Below are 22,537 nucleotides of genomic sequence, written 5' to 3' on the forward strand. Positions count from 1 at the left end.
ATTCCCTAAATTTTCTCAAAACCCAACCAAATTCCTGCAACATCTTACAAAATCTCCACCAATTTCCACAAAATCTAAGAAAATTCCCCTCAAAATTCTTCAAGTCTCCTCCAAATTCCAAGAAATTCAAGAGAAATCCTCAAAATCCCAGGAAATCGTTACCAAATTCCTTCAATCTTCTCAAAACCCTACCAAAAAATCCCACAAAATTCTTCAAGTCTCCTCCAAATCCCACAAAATTCTGGGAAAGCCCCACACAATTCCCTCAATCTTCTCAAAACCCTACCAAATTCCTGCAACATCTCACAATAAGTCCACAAATTTCCACAAAATCTAGGAAAAATCCGGCAAAATTCTTCAAATCTCCTCCAAATCCCACAAAAATCTGGAAAAGCCCCACACAATTCCCTAAATCTTCTCAAAACCCTACAAAATTCCTACAACATCCCACAAAATCTCCACGAATGTCCACAAAATTCAAGAAAACTTGCACAAAATTCTTGAAAGCCCCTCAAAATCCCACAAAAATCCCACAATATTCCAGAAAAATCCCACAAAATTCCAAGAAAATCTTCTCAAAACCCTACCAGACTCCAGCAACAACCCACAAAATCTCCACAAATGTCCACAAAATTCAAGAAAAATCCCACAAAATTCCCCAAATCTCCTCAATATCTCACAAAATTCCAGAAACATCTGACAAACATCTCCATAAATTTCCACAAAATTTTAAAAAAATTCCCACAAAATTCTTGAAAAGTCCCACAAAATTCCAGAAAAAAATCGCACAAAATTCCCCAGATTTTCTCAAAACTCCACCAAATTCCAGAAACATCCCACAAATTCTGGACAAATGTCTACAAAATTCAAGAAAATACCTCAAAATTATTCAAGTCTCTTCAGAATTCCAAGAAATTCCAGAAACATCCCTCAAAGTCTCCTCAAAAATTTTTAAAGTATCCCTCAAAAATTTTAAAAGCCCCACAGAATTCCAGAAAAATCCAAGAAAATTCCCTAAATCTTATCAAAAACCTACCAAATTCTAGCAACATCTCACAAAATTTCCACAAAGGTCCACAAAATCCAGAAAAATCTCACAAAGTTCCCTCAATCTCCTCAATATCCCCAAAAATTCTACAAAAAATCCATATAATTTTACAAATATCCCACAAAATTCCAGTAAAATCTGATTAAATTGTTAGCGCTCAGGAACACACATCATCACAGAATGATTATATGAAGGTGCTTTATTGAAGAGCTCCGGGTGTCAGGGGTACACAGACCCAAATCTGAACCATCTTGCTTTTGAGCTGAACATGTTTTATACTCTATCGTTATACAACTTACATATTAATTATTAAACTTACATTGTTCTATTGAATGCATTGTTTTTACCCAAGCATGGATTTCTCGTGATCCCCCCCCAGCCCCCTAACATTGTTCCTCATGTTCTTTAAACAATAATTATATCTAATCACATCTAACAATTCTATCATTTATAATATATTGATTCCACAGGTGCAGATTCACATGATCTTTAGCAAGCACAAGGCCTAACATTTCCTAGGGCCTACTTTTCCCAGGGCTTGCCAAGCCTAACTTTCTTTCTAAGTCCCCAAATTTTCTATGATTTTAGAACCTTTTACTATCATTCCTCTCTTTTAAAGCATTTTCACTTCACTGTAAGTGCAAATGTTTGCACTTGATACAGTCCTTTGTTTCTGAGTTTACACTCGATGTTCTTCGAATCCTTGATTGATGTAAACGTTGTCCTGGATGCTGTCAGGAACTGGAGAACCAGAAGATGGTGGGGGTGGATCTCGTGTCAGTGCCTTTATTATTTTCTGGTTCCAGGATGTTTTCTTCTGTATTTCTCCCTTGAAGATGCTGTAAACTAACCAAATTGCTAAGAATACAATTAGTAAGATTATCACACTCTCAATGATAGATTTAATCCGTGAACTCACATTCCACCCTAACCCTTTGACGATTTTGCCTAACCAACTTGTAGTCAAATCCTTTTGCTCTTCCTGTGCTTTGTGCTCTATGTGTTGCAACTGATTGATGTCATGTTCTACATCTGCAGTCACATTTGGGATGTGGACACAGCAATGATCAATCCATCCATTTAAAAACCCACACACTCCATGCTCTTTCAGGAGTAATAAATTGTAATTGTACATTTAGTTCTTTAAATCTTTCCCAGCTCACTCTTGCCAATTTCTCTACCTGACCTGTAGGTTTGTACAACATTTCTTTATTCTGATAGTTTGCTCTAGGACCAAGCAAAGACTCTAGGGCCCAGCCAAATTTCACTCTACAAGAGGGTTCTTGCCAAGTGTCATCCTGATTCTGTTCCTATCCTAATCTTCCCTAGCTATGCCTGTGTCTAGCCACTGAGTTGTTTTTAAGCACATTTCACATTTTGACATTACTGATTTTACCATTGTTAGCATCTGTACCAAGATTAATTTTTGTTTCATCCATTTCACCAATGCCTCTGCACACCAATGACATTTGTTATGTTTCATTTATAGAACTTCTCTCATTATCAAGGGGGTTAACACTATTTGTCTTTGTGCAGTTACATACCACTCTTCTGAATTCTTTTGTGCATTTAGAAAATGTCCCAATTTCTCATCTCCTATTGAATATTTCGGTTTTGGAGGCAAATTAAATTGAGATACATTAACTTTTAAAGATATCAATGCCATTGTTCTTTGCCCTTTTCAAGCAATCCGTCAAGCTGTCCAGTCTGCTTTCCGATTTTCTTCACAAATTTTGGAGTTTCCTGATTGGTGTCCTTTGCAGTGCATAATTGCTACTTGTTCAGGTTTTTGTATTGCTTTTATCAATTGCAGGACTGCATCTTGATGTTTAATGTGTGTACCTTGAGCAGACAGCAGTCTTCTTTCTTTCCACAGCACTCTGTGGACATGCACTACTCCAAAGCACACTCTGAGCCAGTCCAGATGTTTCCCCTTTTCCCTTTACTCAATTCTAGTGCTCTGCTTAAGGCAACCAGTTCTGCCCTCTGGGCAGATGCATTTGCTGATAATGCTTTTGCCTCCACTATTGCACTGACTGCTGTTACCGCATATCCAGCGTATCTGGTCCCGTTCTCCACCAAGCTGCTTCCATCTGTGAATAGCTCTCACTCTGCTTGCTCCAGTGGGATGTCTTTCAGGTCTTCTCTTGCCAAATAGGTGTCCTCTATTACTTCTACACAGTCATGCTCTAATGGGCCTTCTTCAGTTGTGGTACCCAGGAACAGAGCTGCATTCAAGAGGTCAGTTGTCTTTAGTGTAACATCATCCTGCTCAGTCAGGATTACCTGGAATTTCATCATCCTGCTTGGAGATAGCCAATGGCCCCTCTTTTGTTCTAAAACAGTGCTCACCATGTGTGGCACACAGACATCTATGTGTCTACCCATGGTGAGTTTCCTGGCTTCTTGTGGCAGCATCACGCTGGCTGCAACTGCCCGCAAGCATGAAGGCCATCCAGCACTCCCCTTGTCAAGCTGTTTGGAAAAGCAGCCTACCGGCCTTTCCCAGCTTCCCAAACCTTGGCTCAGCACTCCCAGTGCTAGGTGTAGTCTTTCATGCACAAACAGCTGGAAATCTTTGGACAAATCTGGCAATCCGAACGCCGGAGCAGTTGTCAATGCCTCCTTCAGTTTGAGGAAGGCCTCCTTCTTGTGCTCTGCCCCAGGTAAACGGCTGCGTCTTCTGGGCCTCATCCAGGGCTTTTGCAATTAGTCCATAGTCCATGATCCACAGGCAGCACCACCCTGTCATCCCAAGGAAGACTCGCAGCTCATGCACGTTCTGGGGTTCTGGAATAGCACAAATAGCTTGAATACAATTAGTACCCAGCTTACATTGCCCTGGTGAGATTTCACATCCCAGGGAAATCACACTCTGCCAGGCAATTTGTGCCTTTTCTTTAGATTCCTTATATCCTCCCATTCCCAGCAGATTTCAAATTTCAATTGGTACCTTTATACAGGTTGTTTTCTCTTCTGTAGCTATCAGTACATCATCAACATACCGTAACAGCAGGTATTGTTTTCTCGGTACTTGCCTGTTCTTGGTCCAAATCTCCAGCTCCTTCCCCAGCTGGCTTCCAAATAGGGTTGGACTGTTCTTGTATCCTTGTGGGAGTCATGTCCAAGTGAGCTGAGTTTTCCTTCCATTTTCTGGATTTTCCCACTCAAAGACAAACAGTTTCCTGCTTTCTCTCTCAAGGGGTATGCAGAAAAAGGCATCTTTTAAATCAAGTACAGTAAACCATTTCTATTTCTCTTTTATAGATGTTAACAATGTGCAAGGATTAGCTACCACTGAGTAAATATCTTTAGTTATTCCATATATTGCTCACAAATCCTACACTAGTCTTTATTGGTCAACACAGAAACTTGGGCTCCAGTGTTAACTACAAAAGTAAAAAGTGGATGTATAGGACCCACTATTATGGAGAAAGCGCTCAGACTATTCAGCCTAGTCTTCACAGAAGTATGGAGAACATCATTTATTTCTATTTTTAGCACACTTTTATAGGGTTTTACAGGGTCCCTGGGCTAAGCAAGTTACTCTTGGTTAATCCACACAGGTTTACATTTTTTCTCTTATACACAAGGATATTGTTTTGCTTCATTCTCTCTGCTTCAGGAAAGTTTCAAGGACATGAGCCTTTAATATCACGACTTATACCAAAGGCTGGTTTGTGCAGACAGGCCTTTACTAAAATATCATGCCCACCTTGTGTTCAAATATTCTCTACACACTATTGCTGTAATCAATATGTCTCCAGTTTTGTTATTTCTCGTGAGCATTTGAAATAAAAGCAACCTCTGCCTCTCTGCTCACCCAGGAGAAGCAGAGTTCCCAGTTTCCCTGATTCTGAGGCTCTTTGGGCTCCACTCCCAGAAGCTGAGAAGGAGACGGCTTTGGCTCACAGCCCAGAGCCTGTGGAGCTGTGCTGGGTTATCCAATGGGGCATTCCATACAATGAACTTGGGACAGTGCCAATTAGAAACAACTTCACTCAACTTTGAAGTGAGAAGCCATCTATTACCTTGCTGGGGACCCCCTTCTTTATCTCCAGTGACCACCAATACTGGCAGTGAGAGATTTCTTTTCTCTTGTCTGGGTTTTCCTTAAGAGAACCAATGCATCTAACACCTTTGCTTTCTCTGATTTTTCTTCTGCCATTTTTACAGGTCCATCATTTCTACTGGAATGAATTAGCTCTTTTGGAGGGTAAATTTGATTCAGGACAGGGGTTTCCCCCTCTTCTGTTTCTTTTAGCAAGTCAGCATTTTTGAATTTTCATCCTGGAGGGCTGCTCGCAACAGATTGATCTTACTCTTTTCTTCATTGAATTGTTTTTGCAAAATTTCAACTAGGTTTTAGAAGGAGTCTATTCTAGTTCTTTCCTCACTTCTTTGCTTAAAGCCAGTTTTTGGAGCTGCTGTAAAACAAGCTCCCAAAACTGAGCAGAGTAGAGTTTGATTTTTGCCCAGTTTAAATTTTTTTTCATCTTGTAAAGAACACACTCTATCAATCACATTTTCCAAATTAAACCAGTAACTAAGCGCCCACTTTTCCCCTCTTGGAGAAGGTCTGGCATTGTGTTTTGCTAACAGAGCATAAAATGCAGCTTTAACTTCTGCACTGCCCTTTTCAGTCATTTTTACAAAGGGAAAACCACTACAGGGAGGTATAAACTTCAATTATACACACACACACACACACACACACACAGACACACACACACACACACACACTGCTTTTTGCTTCCCTGTGTGGGTAAAAAGACCAAATCTGCTTGGGAGGCACTCTTTCAGTTTAAAATTCTGATTGTCTCTTCGCTACACCAAGCACTCAAAATTCACACACACAACAACAACAAAAGCATTCCCGCCCTTTTGCACTAAGAGATCATTTGTGAAATTCTGCAGACAGAGCCCTCAAGTGAGTGTGGGGTGCTTTTCACCTCGGCGTGTGCAGTTTGTGGGAAATTCGAGTTGCCCCCCTTGCTTTCTAGACACCGCTCACTCTCTTGGGAGTGTCGGGCTGGGTGCGGCTGGAGTAAAACATCTTTCCCCTAATACAGACTGCACAACAAACCTGCAGCCCCTTCTGTCTGTCAGAAATCCTGTCCGTGACTCCAGTTTAAATGTCACGATTCGCTAACGCCAGTAGGAGTCGCGAGAAGTTTCTTTGATCTCAGAGTGCAAAAAGAACACAAAGGGATTTCAGTTGAAATCACAACAGCAATAATGTGCCTTTATTTTAGTGATAACAAGGGTTATGTGATAGAGGAGAGGGAGTGAGAGAGAGAGAGAGGAGAAAGAAAACAAAGTAAAGAAAGAGAGAGGTTATAGCTACCAACAGATGAGACAGTGTCACAGGGGTCTTTTTCCATGGGGAGATCTCACCAAAATTAATTTAGCCTTATGTCTTCTTCCCCAAAGTGACCTTGTTTCCAATGTGCTAAGAAGCACCCCAAAGGAGAAGTACCTGCTATGAGAGCATTGCTGCCCAAAACCCCTTTAAGCTTCTCCATGTCACAACTACAATACACCACAAATGCCGAACCTGCAACGCTTTCGCAGTCGTCTGACGGACGGCGCCCAGGCAATCCCAACAGGAATTCCTTTAGCCCAACCAAGCGCAGCTTTTGCTGCGTCTTATTGGCAGGCACCCAAACCAAAGTGAAAGCACCTTACCTCTTCTCCTGGGGACGCTGTGAGCAGCGCAGACGGTCGCGGCCGATGGGCTCCCCGAGAATCCCTCGGTGCCGGCTGGAGCAGGATCGGGTCGCCAGCTCGCTCAGCAGCACTCACAAGGTCCCATCTGGGTCACCAAAATGTTAGAGTTCAGGAACACACATCATCACACAATGATTATATGAAGGTGCTTTATTGAAGAGCTCTGGGTGTCAGGGGTACACAGACCCAAATCTGACCCGATTTGTTTTTGAGTTGAACATGTTTTATACTCTATCGTTATACAACTTAGATATTAATTATTAAACTTACATTGTTCTATTGTATGCATTGTTTTTACCCAAGCATGGATTTCTCGTGATCCCACCCCAGCCCCCTAACATTGTTCCTCATGTTCTTTAAACAATAATTATATCTAATCACATCTAACAATTCTATCATTTATCATATATTGATTACACAGGTGCAGTTTCACATGATCTTTAGCAAGCACAAGGCCTAACATTTCCAGGGCCTACTTTTCCCAGGGCTTGTCAAGCCTAACTTTCTTTCTGAGTTCCCGAATTTCTTAAGATTTTAAAATGTTTTATGATCACCTCCAGACACAAAGAGTCCTGTCTGAACAGTCACAAAGCTACATCTATTTTTAATTTTAACTTTTATAAATTTTTCCAGAGCCTGCTGGCTGTGTTCAAGGTTTTCTCCCTATTTCCTCCCTAGTGCACATTCTCCAGAAACTCTGCTTTTACATCCTTTTTCATTGATTAAAGTTACCTGCAATGACCAGTCAATCCAAACCCTGGGAAAACTTGAACTTAAATGTGTACCTAGGCAAAATATTTACCTCCCACATCTGAAGCCATGAGCTGCCAAGTACTGTCCCCACTGTCATACCCTGTCCCCTGGAGGTCTGCTGATGCCATTTCAAAGGGGTTGCCAATGAAAACAAGTTTGAATATTTTGGTAGTTTCCACATTGGCATTCAAATCCTTGACTAGAAAAATCACAAGTCAAGATTTCTAGGATTCTTCCATACCAAAGCTGTCATTCTCACCCTGGATTTTAGAGTGTCTGAACAGTCAGACAAGGTTTTAGTTTTAGACACTACAGACAAAGTCCCTGCTGTTCGGCGATCCCATTCCATCAGCATATAGTCCTGATGATTCCCTTAGGCAGGAGCAGCAAAGGCAAGAATGAGCCAAACAAGCTGTTCCTGTGTTCTCATGTCCTGCACAGCAGTAACTGGGAGTTCAAGAATGGATTCAGGAGACAATGGGTGCACAGGGAGCCACCAAGACTTTGGGATGCTGAAATGGACCAGCCTGGTGCCTGTGCCCGGGCTGCACCGCGCTGAGCTCCAACTGGACAATCTAACAATGGTTGAATGGACACGCCATGGGCCACTGGAGACTCCTACTCCTAGTACTGTGAGCTACACTATTCACCTGTCATTCACCAGATGATTTTTTCATCTTTGCTTGAAATCCAGGAGAGGAAAATGTCAACATGGAAAAGTGTTCTCCCAATTCTAGTGACAGCTGTGCCTGCACACCACCTGTGCCCATGGCAGGGTGGTTGGAGACTGGATGATGTTGATGATACTTTGCAACACCAAGTGCTCAGGGATTCTGGGATTGCCCAAGTGGAGAGCAAAACTGAGCCGTGTAAGTCCCTGCTTTTTTTCAGCACATGCTGCTTCTTCCTTTGTTCCAAGCAAGTCCAGGATTTGGTTTCATGTGTCTTTAAGGTGCCTGGACAGATGAGAGGGAGGGCAGCTGCCCCATCAGACTCTCTCTCTCTCTCTCTCTCTCTCTCCCTCTCTCACTCAGGATGGTGCCAATGCCTCTGCCTTGGGACACCTGAGTGTGGAAAGCAAGCTCGCCCTCAAGCACGGCCATCCAAGTCAGTCACAGGCACAGGCTGCAGCTGAAGCTCGCAAGCGTTGCTGTGAGGCTGCAAGTGAAGAGAAAGCCATTGTGGCCAACTCTGCTGAAGCCTTTTGCCAAAGCAAAGGCAATTGTGCCCACAGCCTCCCCGTTTGGCACCCGGCTGCTGCGGACGCCTCAGTGCGCAGGTGCCGACATTGGGGCTGCTGCTGTTCCTGGGCACACTCTGCTGCTGTTTCTGTGGGCTCCAGAGCCGCTTGGGCAGCAGCCACTGGGCAGCCCTGCTGGAGGAGACATCGCCACCCTCCCCATGGTGGCAGCAGCTCTGTGGGCCCCGAGCTCTGTGTCAGGGAGGCCTCGGTCACAGCAGCGTGGCCTGGGCAGCCGCGAGGGCCCGGGCTGGCCGCCAGCCCTGCCTCTGCCCACTGCCCCTTCCTGGAGGCACCCAGTGGCCGTGGCCTGGCAGCAGCCCCCTGCCCTCCATGTCCCCAGCCAGCCCAGCCTGGGCACCTCGGGCTGTCCCCACCCTCCCGCTGGGGTGGTGTCCCAGCCTCCAGGCCTTCTGCTGCAGGCCTGGGGGACATTTTGGGGAAGCACCGGAGCAGCCGGGTGTCAGGGACCAGGCGGCTGTCCGGGGTTGCTTATGGCCCTCTGACACCCAATTCCTCAGGGCTTCCCATACCCCGGCTCCTCCAGGGCCTTCTGTCCCCTTGGAACCTCCTGCCACCCACTCCCTCACACATCCCCCTCGTGCCTTCCCACTGCCTTGTCCTGTCTGGGCCTCCGCAGCCCCTCATCCCTTCACGGCCTCCCAGCACCCCGTGCCCTCAGGGGCTCCCCCAGCCTGGCCCAGCAGCAGCGCCGCAGCCCCACAGGAGCTCCAGCAGCTCCTCAGCCATCACGGCACCAACACACGGGCAGCAGGATACAGATGGCGCTTCCTGCCTGCCACAGGGCTTGTGGCTTCAGCACAACCACCAAAGGCCAAGGGGCTTCTGGCCATTTCCCCTGCGCCACTGCACGCCCCGGCAGGTTGCTGAACACAAGAACCCTTTTCCCTCTCTTCCCCTATGCCCCACACACCCTGGGCAGCAAAAGAAAGGTCTTGGGACTCTTGTGGTTTATAACATATCCTATATTATTTACATACTAGATGGAAACGAAACGAAGAAAAGAACAATCTCTATGAAACAAAAAATAACAGATGGCCCATGTGGCCCCAGAAGATAGAGCCTCTCAGCCCTAACATATCCTATATTATTTACATACTAGAAAGAAAAAAACAGAAGAAAACAATTCTTATGAAATTAAAAATCCTGGCTTGCCCAGGTGGCCCCAGCAAACAGAACGTCCCAAATCAGCGCTGAGCACACCTCCAACAGCGCAGCCAGCCCAAGCCCGACAGACGAGGCCGTGTCCTCCATGCCCTGAGGATTTGGTCTTGCATCCTCTGCAGGATGGAATATCGGGCACTCTGGATGGCCCGGAGGACATACAGTGTTTCAAGTGCCAGGTCTGACACGGCACAGCTTCTGTCCTCCGTCAGGCGTTCGAGGGCTGCAAGAGAGACGAACAGAGCTACGGTCAGACCCCAGAGCTGTGGGGGCCCAGCGAGAGCCCCCTGCCAGGGCCATGCCAGCCGGCTCTTGCCTTGGCCAGGAGGGAGCAGGGACCAAGGGGGTCAGCCCGAAGCTGCTGGCCACAAATGCCCCACGTGGCCCTGAAATCTCACTGTGCTCTGCCCACGCCGCCCCTCATCGGGACAGGGAGCAGAGCCCTCCACAGCCTGGCCAGGGCTGCAGCTGCCCCCGACAGCCAACACTGTCAGCCTGCTGCCGTGGCTCACCTCTGCACAACACCTGGAGCTCTGCCTGCTGCCCCCTCAGCTGCTCCCCGGCCATCCCTGAGAACACAGAGCCTGTCAGGGTCCCAGCAGCACAGCTCCCTGCCAGCGGCGCTGCCAGCCCTGTGGCCACACGGCCTCCTGCCCCGACAGGGCTCAGCCCGGGCCCTTGCCGCACCCTGACTCAGTCCAAGGGCACGGCTGCCAGAGGCCGGCAGCAGCAGCCGGGGCTGGGGTGAGGACAGCCGGGGATCCAGGGCGCCGGGCCCGGGTGCCGCTGCCGGGGCAGCAGCCGGGGCTGGGGCCGAGCTGCGGCGGGGCGGGGAGGGAGCCCGGGCTCGGGACTCACCGATGACCCTGATGGCCGCCGCTCGCAGGGTCTCCTGTGGGTCCTGCAGGTACTGCAGGGCCCGGCGCAGGTGCTCGGCCAAGGGGATCCTGGGGTCGGCCAGCTGGAGAGAGCGGCAGGAGGGAAGGGTTGGCGCGGGCTCTGTCCCGCGGCCGGGCGCTGCTGCCTGCGGCCCGCCCCGGCCTCCCGTGCCCGGCCAGCCCTGAGAAGCCGTGCGGCACCCGGGTGCAGCAGTGAGCAGGGGCACAGCTGCCAGCCCCACACACTAAGCACCGGGGCCAGGGGGCTTCTCTAGTCTGAGGCTGGCACTTGCAGGCTGCCCTTACCACGAGCTTGGCAAACTTCCACAGCTTCTCCTTCCTCACAGCTTTTTCCAGGTCTGGCCTCTTCAGAAAGCCAGCCGCGCGAAGGAGCGTTGTCCGAGAGGCCTGGGGAGCAGCAGAGAGCCGCAAATGGCCCCACAAGCCAGGGCACAGGAGTGTCCCAGTGCCAAGGGCTGGAGGAGGCTGCAGCCTGCAAGCCTGCGTCAGGGCAGGAGGCAGCTGAGCCCCCTGCCAAGGCGCAGCAGCAGCCCAGGAGTCCTCACCTCTGCCACATGCCGATTCTCATCTTGGCAGTGGAAAAAGAGTGGGAGCAGGCTCTGGTACACTCGTTCCTTCAGGGGCTTTCTTCCTTCTTCTTCTGCTGAAGACATCACTCTTCGAAGGAGAGACATGGAGAGCAGCTGCACCTGGCTATCGGGCTGTATGAAAGGAAGGAAGGAGAAATAACCTCATCATTGGCTTCTTGTGGCCCACATTGGCACAGGCCTGCAAATGCACAGGGCACAAAGTGTCCGGGCAGCAGGCAGTGGCCGTGGCTGGGGCACAGAGCCTTACATTGTCCAGGAGTTTCAGGAGCGGCTCAGCCAGCTGCAGGGCCCTGCGCCAGGATATTGGGGTGTCTTCATCTGTGAAAATATGGCTCAGGAGAGCAATGCTCATCCTGGCCACGTCACTGTCCAAGTCCCACAGGAGGTGCACTAGTCTTCCTGTCAGGCTCTGAATTCTTTCGGCCTGTGCAGAACACAAGGGTGTGAAAGCCCGGGCAGCTGCCGCAGGGCCCAGAGGCCAAAGGGCTGTCCCAAAGCACTCGGGCAGCTGAAGCAGGAGGCAGGAGAGCTGCGAGGAGCTGCCTCAGTGCCCAAGGCAAAGGCCAGCCAAGGCCAAGTGACAGCATTGCCCAGCCTCATGCTGCCCACACGGCTTCAGCTGCTGCCCCCTTCTCACCATGGAGGGACGGTCCCTTAGCAGGAGGAGAGCCCTGAGAACCTGGTGATGCATCTCTCTGGAGTTGTACCACAGGTACTTATACAAGATCTCCATTAGGCTGTCACCACAGTCACTCAAGTCCAGGCAATCTAGGAGCTGAAAGGCACAGGGCAGTGAGAGGGGAGCTGGCCGCAGGAGCCTGGAAGTGCGCAGGGCTGGGCCCAGGCAGCAGCACAGGGCGCAGGTGCCGTCCCAGGCAGCTGTGGCTATGGCAGGGGACAGGGCTGGCAGGGAGCTGAGCGAGGTAGTGCTGGCCATCAGGCTCACCTCCACAAGGAATGCCATGGCAGAGACATCCCAGTGTGGCAACGGTTTGCTGAGCACCTCAAGCAGGTAGCTTAAGATGCCTTTACACAAGTGGCCAGATGCACGGCGCATTACCCTGTAAGGCAGAAAACGGCAGAAAGAGTCTCAGCAAGGGTGCGAAAACCTCTCCCAGGACTGACTGACACAGTTGTCCTATTGCCCCAGCACTCTGTGAGGGGATGGGGGCCCGTGAGATGTGGCTGCTCCTGGGCACCCTCCTCTCGCAGCCTTTTGCAGTCTCCTTGGCCATCCCTCGGTGACAAGGCCCTCAGGCCCATGGCCATGGGGACTGTGGGGGGCATCCCGGGACGGGGGCACAAATGTCAGAGGCAGTGGGGAGAAGGGGGGCTCACCTGGCCAGCAGACCCACGGCATAGTGGTGGGTGTCAGCACAGAGCAGCGTGTCCCAGCCACGCTTGCGTTCCATTGCCACCACCACATGCTCCAAGTGGAGACTGCAGAGCAGGGCCTTCAGGGTCTGCACTGCAAACCTGTGTGCACAGCAAAGCCCAGGTGACGCTGGGAGCGCTGGCTGTGAGGCTGGGGAAGTGGCAGGGACAGGAGGAGTGGCATGGAGCACCTGTTGGGGCTGGTGGAGAGGCCGTGTTGCTCCTGGCATTCCTTCCAGAAGGTATGGATGTCCTCTGTCATATACAAAGTACTGAAGTACGTTTGGAAGAGGAGATGCACAAAGAGGCGGGGGAAATAGACTGTGAGGATCTGTGGGCAACAGGGCTCCTGGAGGATCTTCCACATCACCAGAGTTGCCTGCAGAGGACAAAGCAGCCTGAGACAGCGCTCAGTGCCGGGGCGTCCGTGTGGCAGGGCCTGAGCCTGGCAGGGAGAGGCCGGGGCAGATGCAGGGGGAGCAGCGGGCCTGGTGGCCCTGAAGCTGCCCCTAGGCCAGGTTTGTGGCCAGTGCCTGAAGCAGGGAGATGCAGTGGGGGAAGGAGGCAACAGAGCTGCTGGAGAGGCGGCCGGCCTTGCGGTGAGTAAAGGCCAGCTCCAGAAACTCACAGTCAGGGAAAAGACAGCCGTCTTGTCCCCATCAGAGGTGCCCAGGTTTTTCTGCGGCCAGCTCCCCACCACACTGATGAGGAGCGGTGTCACTTCCTCTGAAATCCAGGGCGAGAGCAAGATGGTTGTCCACATGGCCATAGCAGCTCTGCGGGGTCAGACACAGCACCGTGGGCTGGGCAGCAGCGGGGAGCTGAGCTGGCTGCCAGCTCTGCCTGTGCCCACTGGCCCTGAGCGGCAGCAGCAGCCAGGCAGCCCAGCCCTGTGGGGACAGGCCCCTGAGGGGCAGGCTGGCAGCACGGCAGGAGGCTCAGGAGCTGACTTTGTAGCAGGGCTGGCAAAGGGAGCAGCCAGAGGGCCCTGCAAGTCTGTGTTGCTCACAGCCCTGGGCCGGGCTGTACAGGGTGATGGGCTGGGGAGCCCTGAGGCCTCGGGGCAGCTGGGCCCCATACCTGTCACACGTTGGGGCCACCCGCAGGAGAGTGATGGCCACATCATCGGGCTCTGCCTCGGCCACTTGCATCAGGGCCCAGTCCATCCTGTGCTCAGCAGCCTCATTGGCCATGAGCCACTGGTGGATGTACCTCACCACGCCGGGCACCTGGAGAAGGCACAGGGAGACTTGGAATGCCAGCAGAGGGAGTCAGCAATGTGCCCAGCTTCTTCCCCAGACAAGTGCTTCTCTTCCTGCCCACTGCCATGGCCTCAAAAGCTTCAAGTGAGCAGCAGGCGTGGCTTGGGAAAGCCAAGCAATTGCTGGAGGATCAAAGGCTGGCCACAGGCTGCTTACTTGCTCTGGATTGAAAAGAGCCGTCTCTACAAGCAGATCCAGCTGGGCAGCGCTGCTCTGTTCTGCCAAGACCTCTGAGGATGCTTTGACCTCAGTGTCCATAGGTCTGGTCTCTTCCTTGCCAATTCTGGTGATGAATTGGTAAAGAAACTGTAGGAGAAGGGCAGGAAGGCAGGGAAGTTGCATGGAGTGCTCCAAGTGCGGTGCTGGGCTGAGCAGTGCCAGCAGGCCCAGCGCAGGTGGGGATGGCTGCAGGTACCTGCGCTGCTCTGCGGAAGCGGCCACGGGCGGTGTCCTGCTCTTGTGTGCCGTCCATGGCTGCATCTGGCAAAGAGCAGCCAGAGCTGAGGGGCTGCGGGAGAGGCCGGAGAGTACAGCCCAGCCCTACGTTCCCCAGGCAGGGACAGTCCCGGGATGCCCCAGGGGATGCAGCACGGTCACTGCTGCGGGGACAGCCCCAGCCCCTTTTTTGTGCTGTCCATGGGTGTGTGTCCACAGGACAGTGTGGGATGGGATGAGATGGGATGCAATGGGATGGGATGGGGCCAAGATGGCCGCAGGCACCAGCCCTGTGGCCCAGCTCTGCCACTCACCCTCCTCCAGCGGCTGCAACTGCTGCACCTCTTCGGTCTCTGGTGCTGGGGCAGCTCCAGGGCCTTCTTCCTCGACCTCCTCCTCCTCCTCCTCCTCCACCCAGGCCAGCTTGGGCACTCTTGGGGGTCGCTGCTCCAAATCTTCTTCCAGACTCTCCAATCCTTTCCATAGGAACAGCACCAGGGGATGGCATGGCATGGAATGGGATGGGGCCAAGCTGGCAACAGGCACTAGCCCTAATGCCGAGCTCTGCAACTCACCCTCCTGTGGTGCCTGGAACTCCTGCACCTCTTCAGACTCCTGTGCCAGGACAGCTCCAGAGCCTTCTTCTTCCTGCTCCTCAAGCCAGGCCAACTTGGGCACTCTTGGGGGTCGCAGCTCCATGGCAGTGACTGGATTTCTGGTTGCTTGCAGGAGAGATGGCTCGGAAAAGCTCAGAGTCAGCAAGTCCTGCAGTCGTGCCTGGAAGGCACCTGCAAGACTCAAGTCCTGGCAAGATTGCAAGACAGCAAGTCCTGCACTTGGGTCTTGAGGGCTCCTGCCAGAAGGACAGGAGGCTCCTCGACAGGGATTGTGGTCTGGTCTCAAGGGCAGAGACTGCAGGGATGGGCGACACGTCGGAAAAGCTCCGGGTCACCAAGTCCCACGGTCTGCCCTCAAGAGAACCTTAAGAAGGAAGGCTCAGCAAGGCCACAGGTCAGCAAGACCTGTGGTCTGGCCTCGAGGTCACCTGTAGAAATAGTGCTTCAGAAAAGCTCCAGGTCCGACACAAAGGAGTGCGCTGTGCGGGGGCTCCTCACAGCACTGCTCTGGCGCGTCCTGACCTGTCGCGTGCACCGAGCACTGTGGCGTGGCCCTGTCACCGCCAGCTCCTATGTCAGCACGTGTCACAAAGGGCCCTTTGACATCTGCTCCCGTTGCCACCATCCCACGGTGACCGTGCTGCAGCGTGTCACAAAGGGCCCTTGCACACCCTGCCCTCCGCCCTGGGGCCGCCCCCATCCCCTCCCCCACCCCCAAGTGGCCCAGCTTGGAAGGAATCCCTTGCCCAAAGTGTCTAAGACAGCCTGATGGGATCTTTAGGAACAGCTTGTTAGAAATGAAATGGAGGCAAATTTATCAATAAGAATTTTATTGAAAACTTTGCAAAATTTCCTCATGGAAATGTCTCAGTGTTGAGAGACAGGTGTCTGCTAGGGAGGGCAGGAGCCTCCCTTGGAATGAAAAATGTAGACCCCCTCCCTCCGAATTATGATAATCCTGAAACCAAGGGGCTCTCAGGCAGAGATCTGGGGATAGGAATGACAGTTTTTTACTAATATTTATAACCAGGCAAACAAACAACAATAACTACAGCGTTAGCAAGAAAACAGAGCCAGGGACCCCGTGACAGCTTTCTGGGCTGAGACGGGAAAGGATGGAGGAGAGGCTTTGTTTCACAAACCCCCTTGGGTTGGCAGTCAGTGCTGGTGCTCCTGCAGGGCTCTGAGGAACACTCAGCTGGAACAGCAGGGATGAGCTGAGATCCCGGGCTAGTGGCTGAGGTGGATCAGCAGCTCCGTGGCGGTGGCTGGCACTGCCACACGTCCCGGCAGGACAGGGGGTGTGAGGCCACCAATGAAGAGGGAAGAAGGAGAAGAAGCAGCAGCTCCATCTGGGTGATGGCGAAATTCCCTTCTCCCCACCACAACAGCTCTGCACCCAAAGTGTTCTTCTCCGAAGCTGAAGAAGCCACCAAACTGTCCCCACCCTCCCCTTTTCCTGCCCCCTTCCCCCCCTGGGCCCAGCCAAACTCTTTGTTTTTCCTCAAGCACCCACCAGGTACCCGCAGTTAAGTTTTCCCTGCAAGTCATGAGTAAAAATTCCACAGGCAAGCCAGAACTAAATAGAAAATAAAGGACACGTAACCCCCAACACCTGTAAGTTGTAGCTTGAGAGTCAGACAGGATCTTTGTTTGCCAGAAACACCTCTTAATTTAATCAAGGCATTAGTAATCAAAATTATTTTGAAAATTTAAAGATCAAAGTAGCCAAAATACTCAATGTAACTAATTGCTGGGTATGTTCTCAGCTCAGGTTGGGAGGAATGGGGTTCCCTCGGAGGGCTCACCCTGTGGGGTGGCCAAAACTCTGTCAATGGGCTCTGACTTGTAACGGATCCAGTGCAGGGACACTGACAGAAAACTGTGCTGTGGAACACAGGAATGCAATTGTCAGTTTTACAGGATTGACTGAGATTTCCCTTCAGGAGAAACCTTCAGTGTTCTAGTTGGAGGCCACAATGTGAAAGGATTTCTGTGCTTTACCATCACAAGCTTACTCATCCTTTTTCCTCACCCTCATTCACGTTAGGAACAATAATTCTGTTGTCCATGGAGCTGGCACCTTTTGAATTCCAGAATAATGTCCCCAAGGTCCTTTGCTGTTCAGCTTTACCGCGCTGTCTGTGGCTAACAAGGCTTGCTGGGGTCCTTTCCCCTTTGGCTGGAGAGGTGCCGGGTCCCAGTCCCTGAGGGACAGCCAGGCTCCTGGTTGGAACTGGTGTGGAAGTCCCTCAGGGTCACATCAGCCTTCACATGGAGCCCTGTGGATCTGAGCATTCTCCAAAGGGGCCGTTGGGGCAAACAGGGAGATTTGGTCTGGCAGGGTCTGTAAAACAATATCCCATCCCATCGACTTGTTCTGGCAGAGAACACTTGGCTGCAGGGACATATTCCCATTGTTCCTGCCCAGGTCTCAGGATTCAAACAGTGTAGTCTTTGCCCAGAGCTGTTCCTTCAGCTGGCTTGGGAGGGCCATTTGGCCTCTGGACCCACACTCTGGCTCCTTTATTAGGACTGCTGGGTCCAAACTCTTTTTATCCACAAATGGAGGCAATTTGAAGTGGATATTCTTTCTTCACAATTATTTTTTCAATTGCGATATCAATATTTCTTCTACCTTGTCATGGGGTTGAACAATCAAATCTTGTTCGCTATTGTTTAACAGACTTACTTCAATTTCTCCTTGATAATCTGCATCAATTCCTCCTCCCGTGACATGAACCCTTTGCAATGCCAAGCTCCAGTGAGCAGTTATCAAACCAAAGTGTCCTGGAGGAATCTGAATTCTTATTCCTGTATTGTAAACTCTCATTTGCTTCTGATTTCTCCTAATGAATTCCAGTGCATGAAGGTCCAGCCCTGCAGCCTGTGGGCTGGCCCTGGCAGGGGCCATCACAGCCAGAACAATTTCCCAGGCAGTCCAAGTCTCACTGTCCATGGCTGTGTTTGCAAATTGGGTGCAGCCGTGCACACCCAGGGGTTTCCATTTCCCAGTGGGCCCATTGTTAAGGGCATGGAGCCCATCTGGGAGATGGGTTCTCCACCGGGACAGGTTCCCATCTCCTCATTTTATCAACTGCTCTTTTAACAATTGTTCAACCAATCCTGTAGCTTGTAGATAGTGTGATACATGAAAAACCCAGCAGTCTTAATCACTGTGTTTTTCACAGGAACAGACAAAGCATTCCACATCACAGCATTGCCAAACCCTATAAAAATTGCCAGTTTTATCCCTTCCTCCGTTATTCCTTGTATACAATTCACAAAGTTTACCGTTGACATTTGGGTCTTTGCTAGTCCTTTTTTGTAGGGTATTTTAGTGTTACAGTGAGCAGCCAAAGGTAACAAATTGGAATTGTCAGCATTATTTCACATTATCGATTTTTAGTTATATATATAAATATATATTATTGTGTTGTTATAATTATTGTTGTTATTGCTATTGTTATTATTATTTTACTTGGACAAACAAACCTGAGCTAAACACTAAAACCCTCTTCTGTCACTCCACGTGGGAGCATTCCGAAAACAATTGTTCCTTCTGTTGGTGCTGTTAACAGAATCCCTCCTTGTCTTCCCAAACCCATGAGTTCTTTTCCTTTTTCCATATGCAGTGTTTGGATGCATTTTAAGACATCCAGCGGTTCAGCCTCTTTTAACCGACTGCCCCACTGCTCGCACGGTGCTCCGACCTCAGCCCCACTCCAGAGCCAGCGAACTCTGGGGAGAGCTTCCCTTCTGGGAATTACAGATGGGACTGATTCCTTACATTTATATTTTAAAAGTGACATTTTGTTGTGATCTGGCTAGACTTTGCCAGTTTTGTTTCAGCAGCAGGCAGAGTCAGCACCAAAGGCACAAACTCCACCTGAAGGAATCAGTGTCACTAACTGCAGCTCCAAGCAGCAAAGGATGACAAAAGGAGCAGCTCAGCAATGAATCCAATCATCAGTGCCAAAGATTGCCTGCAGGGATTAACAAAGATCCAGCACCAGTTCCCCTCAGACTTTGCCATCCCCAGATCCACCCATCAGCTGGGGAAGCTGTCACAGCCAAGGGCTGGAGAGCCACTCCAGACACTGGGAATTGCTGCAGGTGCCTCCAGCCACAGGTGAGGCTCCAACCCCGCTGTGAGAGAGGGCCCAGCTTTGATAGTGCTGAATAAACAAACTGACAGCACTTCTGGTGTGGGAACATCTGGTTTCATCCTCCTCTTGCGTCCCTGCCAAAGCCTGGCCAGGCCTCAAGGAGGAACCAAGGGAGTCGACCCTGACCATACACCCCAAACAAGGCCAGATGTGGGATTTCATGGCCTTGTCTGGCTTCTAAACACAGAAAGGTCAATCCATGTTTCATTGATGAGTGGATACATCTATCACAGCGTTCATGACCATGAATATTTCAGTAATGAGCAGATGGACAGATAACCTTTGGCTGGAAGGTTCATTCAGAGATCACCTTTGGCTCAGGGCCTGTTGTTCAGGCCTCACTCAGGCCTGTTGTGCAGACCTTGGCACTTCAGAAACGAGGTTTAGTGGGGGGCTTGACACTGCTGGGTGACTGGCTGGACTGGATGAACTCAGAGGTCTTTTCCAGCAGAATGGATTCTATAATACCAGGATTCTATCTGCTGCATTCAGCTAGGTCCATTACTTAGCAGCATTACTTTAGTCCAAAAGGCCCCTCCTGCTCAGCTCTTGTGGCCTGAGGCTTCAGCTCCTTCAGCTCCCGGTGCTGAGCTGCTCAAGCTGAAGGAGACAACTGGGAGAGAAGAATAAGTTCATTCAATTCCTTCTGGGACACGGAGAGGGGAAATGTGAAAACAGGAGCATTGTTTGGTGTGGCCTTCTCTCTGCTCTTCACACCTTTCAGTGCTTTGACCCAGCCAAGAGCTTTCTCCAGGATTCAATGAAGCAGCTGTTCCTGCTCCCAGCTCTGGCTCTTCCCAGTCTCTGACCTTGACTGGTTTTGTCCCTCTTGCTGTGCCCTCTGTTCCCCCAGGGGGCTGCCCCAGACTGAGGGATCAGATGCAGGCACTGCTGCTGCTCCCTCGGGACCAGCCCCAGTTTGGTTGTTGCTGTCAGTGGCAGCAGAAGCCGTGGCTGGAGCAGCGGGTGCTGACAGTGCCCCAAGGCCCGGGGCTGGAGGGGTCCCTGGGCTGGGGCTGGGAGGGAGCTGCCCCTTGTTCTCCCTCTGCCTCCCGCAGAGCTGGGCCGGGCACAAGTGGGGCAGCAGAGCCAACAGGGAGCCTGCGAGTCTCTTGCAGCCGTGCCTGCTCAGAGTTTGGCCTTGGAGCTTCAGGTGGGGAAAGGCAGCTGCTCTGCTCCCTCTGCGTGTGCCCGTGTTCAGCACTGCTGCTCCATCAGTCTGTGCCCAGCAACGGGGAAAAGCCTCAGCCCTGCAGGGCCAGGAGCTGCCGGGCTCTGCCTGAGCAGCTCAGCCAGCGGGAAGGGAGCTGCTCCACACGGGAACCAGGAGCAAAGGACATGCCTTTTCTAGGACATGTTTTCTGTAAAAAAAACCAACAAAAACAACAAAAGCAAACAAAAAAACCCCCCCCAAAATATGAAAGATAAAAATTACCCCCAAGTGTGTAGTGAAAAATCTTCTATAACACTGGAGTAAGAAAGAGGTAACTGATCTTTTGAAAAAGAGAACTCAGCTTTGATTTTAGTTCCTTAGTTTGTTCACGTGCTAGTGAAAAGGATCCATTAGCTGCCTTCCTTGAGAGATTTTATGGATGTTTTCCAATATTAAGATATTTTACACTGCAGTTAAAGGAATAGAAAATTGAAATACATGTTCTTCATGACTGTGTCTTGAGTGTAAAAATTTGCAGTTTGGAACTTGGACCTAAATGATGAGTTCGGTGGGAGAAATGCAGCACTCAATATGAATGATCAGCAAGTCTCATTTATTGGTAACTCTTAAACCACTTATATAGCATCAATAATTAGGCTCATACAAAGTGTAAAAACAAGCTCATTATTGGATATTTTTATTTAAGGTCAACTCCACCTAATTCCACATTCCTGTGATTGTTCTTCTATGCTGAATTCACATTCTTCTGATCACAGCGTCCTGTTCTCTGTTAACAGTTATCACTAAGACCTTCCTGACCTTGCAACATCTCACACCAACTGTACTCTATTATCTAATTCTTTCCCAGCTAACTGCTGCATGGGAACATGACCTTTGCTCTCTAGCCATTCCTCTACAATTCCCCTGTTTTCTTTTTGTACTAACAAAACTGTAGAAGTAGCCCTTTTCATCATGTTTTGCAAGCATTGCAGTATGCAAGGAATAAACAGTTACACAATCACAATGATCAATATAACAACAATTGCCATTTGTGCCAAATATTTTAACCATCCTGTGAGACCTAGGGATTGAAACCATTCCTCTAATGGATTTGTTTCCATGGTTAATATTTTCATATTCTTCTGTAGTTGTCGGAGATGAGCATGAATAGACACTGAATGGTCAGAAATATTCATGCAACACATTCCATCAAAGTCTTCACAGCCATGGCCCTGTGCTAATAGTAAAAAATCAAGAGCAGCTCTATTCTGCAATACAGCATGCCTAACACTCTTCATATCCAAAAGCAAATCAGACAAAACCTTTGATGTAATATTAAACTGTTTTCCTGTCCAACATGCCAGTCGTCGTAACTGTGTTAAGGCTTGAGCACTAGATACTCCAGGTGTAAAAACAGATGACACAATCACTGTAGGACGTTCCCAAAGTTCAACCTGATCCTTGCATTCTGGCCCCAATTGGAACACACTTCTCTTTGTTCGTAACCTGGTTCTATTGGCTCCTCATAGTTGCTGTATAGTGGGTGCAAACAATGTCAATTTCCCAAAATAACAAGGCCCTCCATAAATGTTTGCTGGCAGTCCTTGCCATGCACGATCTCCACAGATTAAAAAAATACCAGGTGGTAATTGTAGAGGTGAACTGCTAGAATTTACCTTGTGAGACCAATTGCCACAGTATGCATCATTATTTTGCAAATATGGCAAATTTTGTGGAGAAACATTTGTACCATTTGGCCCATGAGACCTTTTTGCATGATTGTTCCTAGCCCAATTGACAAAAGTGAAACAATAATTGCTAGGGGCTGAGCCTAACAGTCTTAACTCTCGTGGCTCTGACCCGGTGACATTTAAACCTGTAGCAATGTACCAATTTTGAGCATCAATGGGATTTGCTGGGATTAAACCTGTGTCACAAATATTGATCGTGAATTTACCTGATGGAATTTCACATAATGTTTTGTTTGCTTCTTCGGGCATTTTCCAATTCTTTGTCCATTTTTTAAACATTGTGGCATTGAGTGAATCCTCTAAAGGTGCACCCACTAAACAAGTTCGAAAA

At 49.9% G+C, this 22,537-nt stretch overlaps 1 protein-coding gene across 2 annotated transcripts; it reads right to left on the bottom strand.

The window, feature by feature from the left end:
• Positions 1–9,739: 9,739 nt before the first annotated feature.
• LOC147646731 (maestro heat-like repeat-containing protein family member 7) lies at positions 9,740–15,747 on the bottom strand. Of its 2 annotated transcripts, none has more exons than XM_086873064.1 (16): positions 15,092–15,747; positions 14,831–14,992; positions 14,497–14,561; positions 14,238–14,387; positions 13,900–14,048; positions 13,448–13,595; positions 13,011–13,198; positions 12,784–12,921; positions 12,392–12,506; positions 12,083–12,220; positions 11,693–11,869; positions 11,401–11,556; positions 11,141–11,242; positions 10,815–10,917; positions 10,469–10,525; positions 9,740–10,179 (listed from the first exon to the last, which is right to left on the bottom strand). In XM_086873064.1, exons 1-16 carry the CDS (start codon positions 15,213–15,215, stop codon positions 9,980–9,982), a joined length of 2,172 nt encoding a protein of 723 aa, XP_086729190.1. In that variant the 5' UTR covers positions 15,216–15,747; the 3' UTR covers positions 9,740–9,979. The 2 variants fall into 2 exon arrangements, with proteins under 2 accessions (XP_086729190.1, XP_086729191.1); XM_086873065.1 differs by having other exon boundaries at positions 14,497–14,589; positions 15,092–15,720.
• Between the last annotated feature and the right edge of the window lie 6,790 nt (positions 15,748–22,537).

This window comes from Cyanistes caeruleus, unplaced genomic scaffold, assembly GCF_971803275.1.
Source record: "Cyanistes caeruleus unplaced genomic scaffold, bCyaCae1.hap1.1 HAP1_SCAFFOLD_81, whole genome shotgun sequence".
In the NCBI taxonomy this organism is placed as follows: Eukaryota; Metazoa; Chordata; class Aves; order Passeriformes; family Paridae; genus Cyanistes; species Cyanistes caeruleus.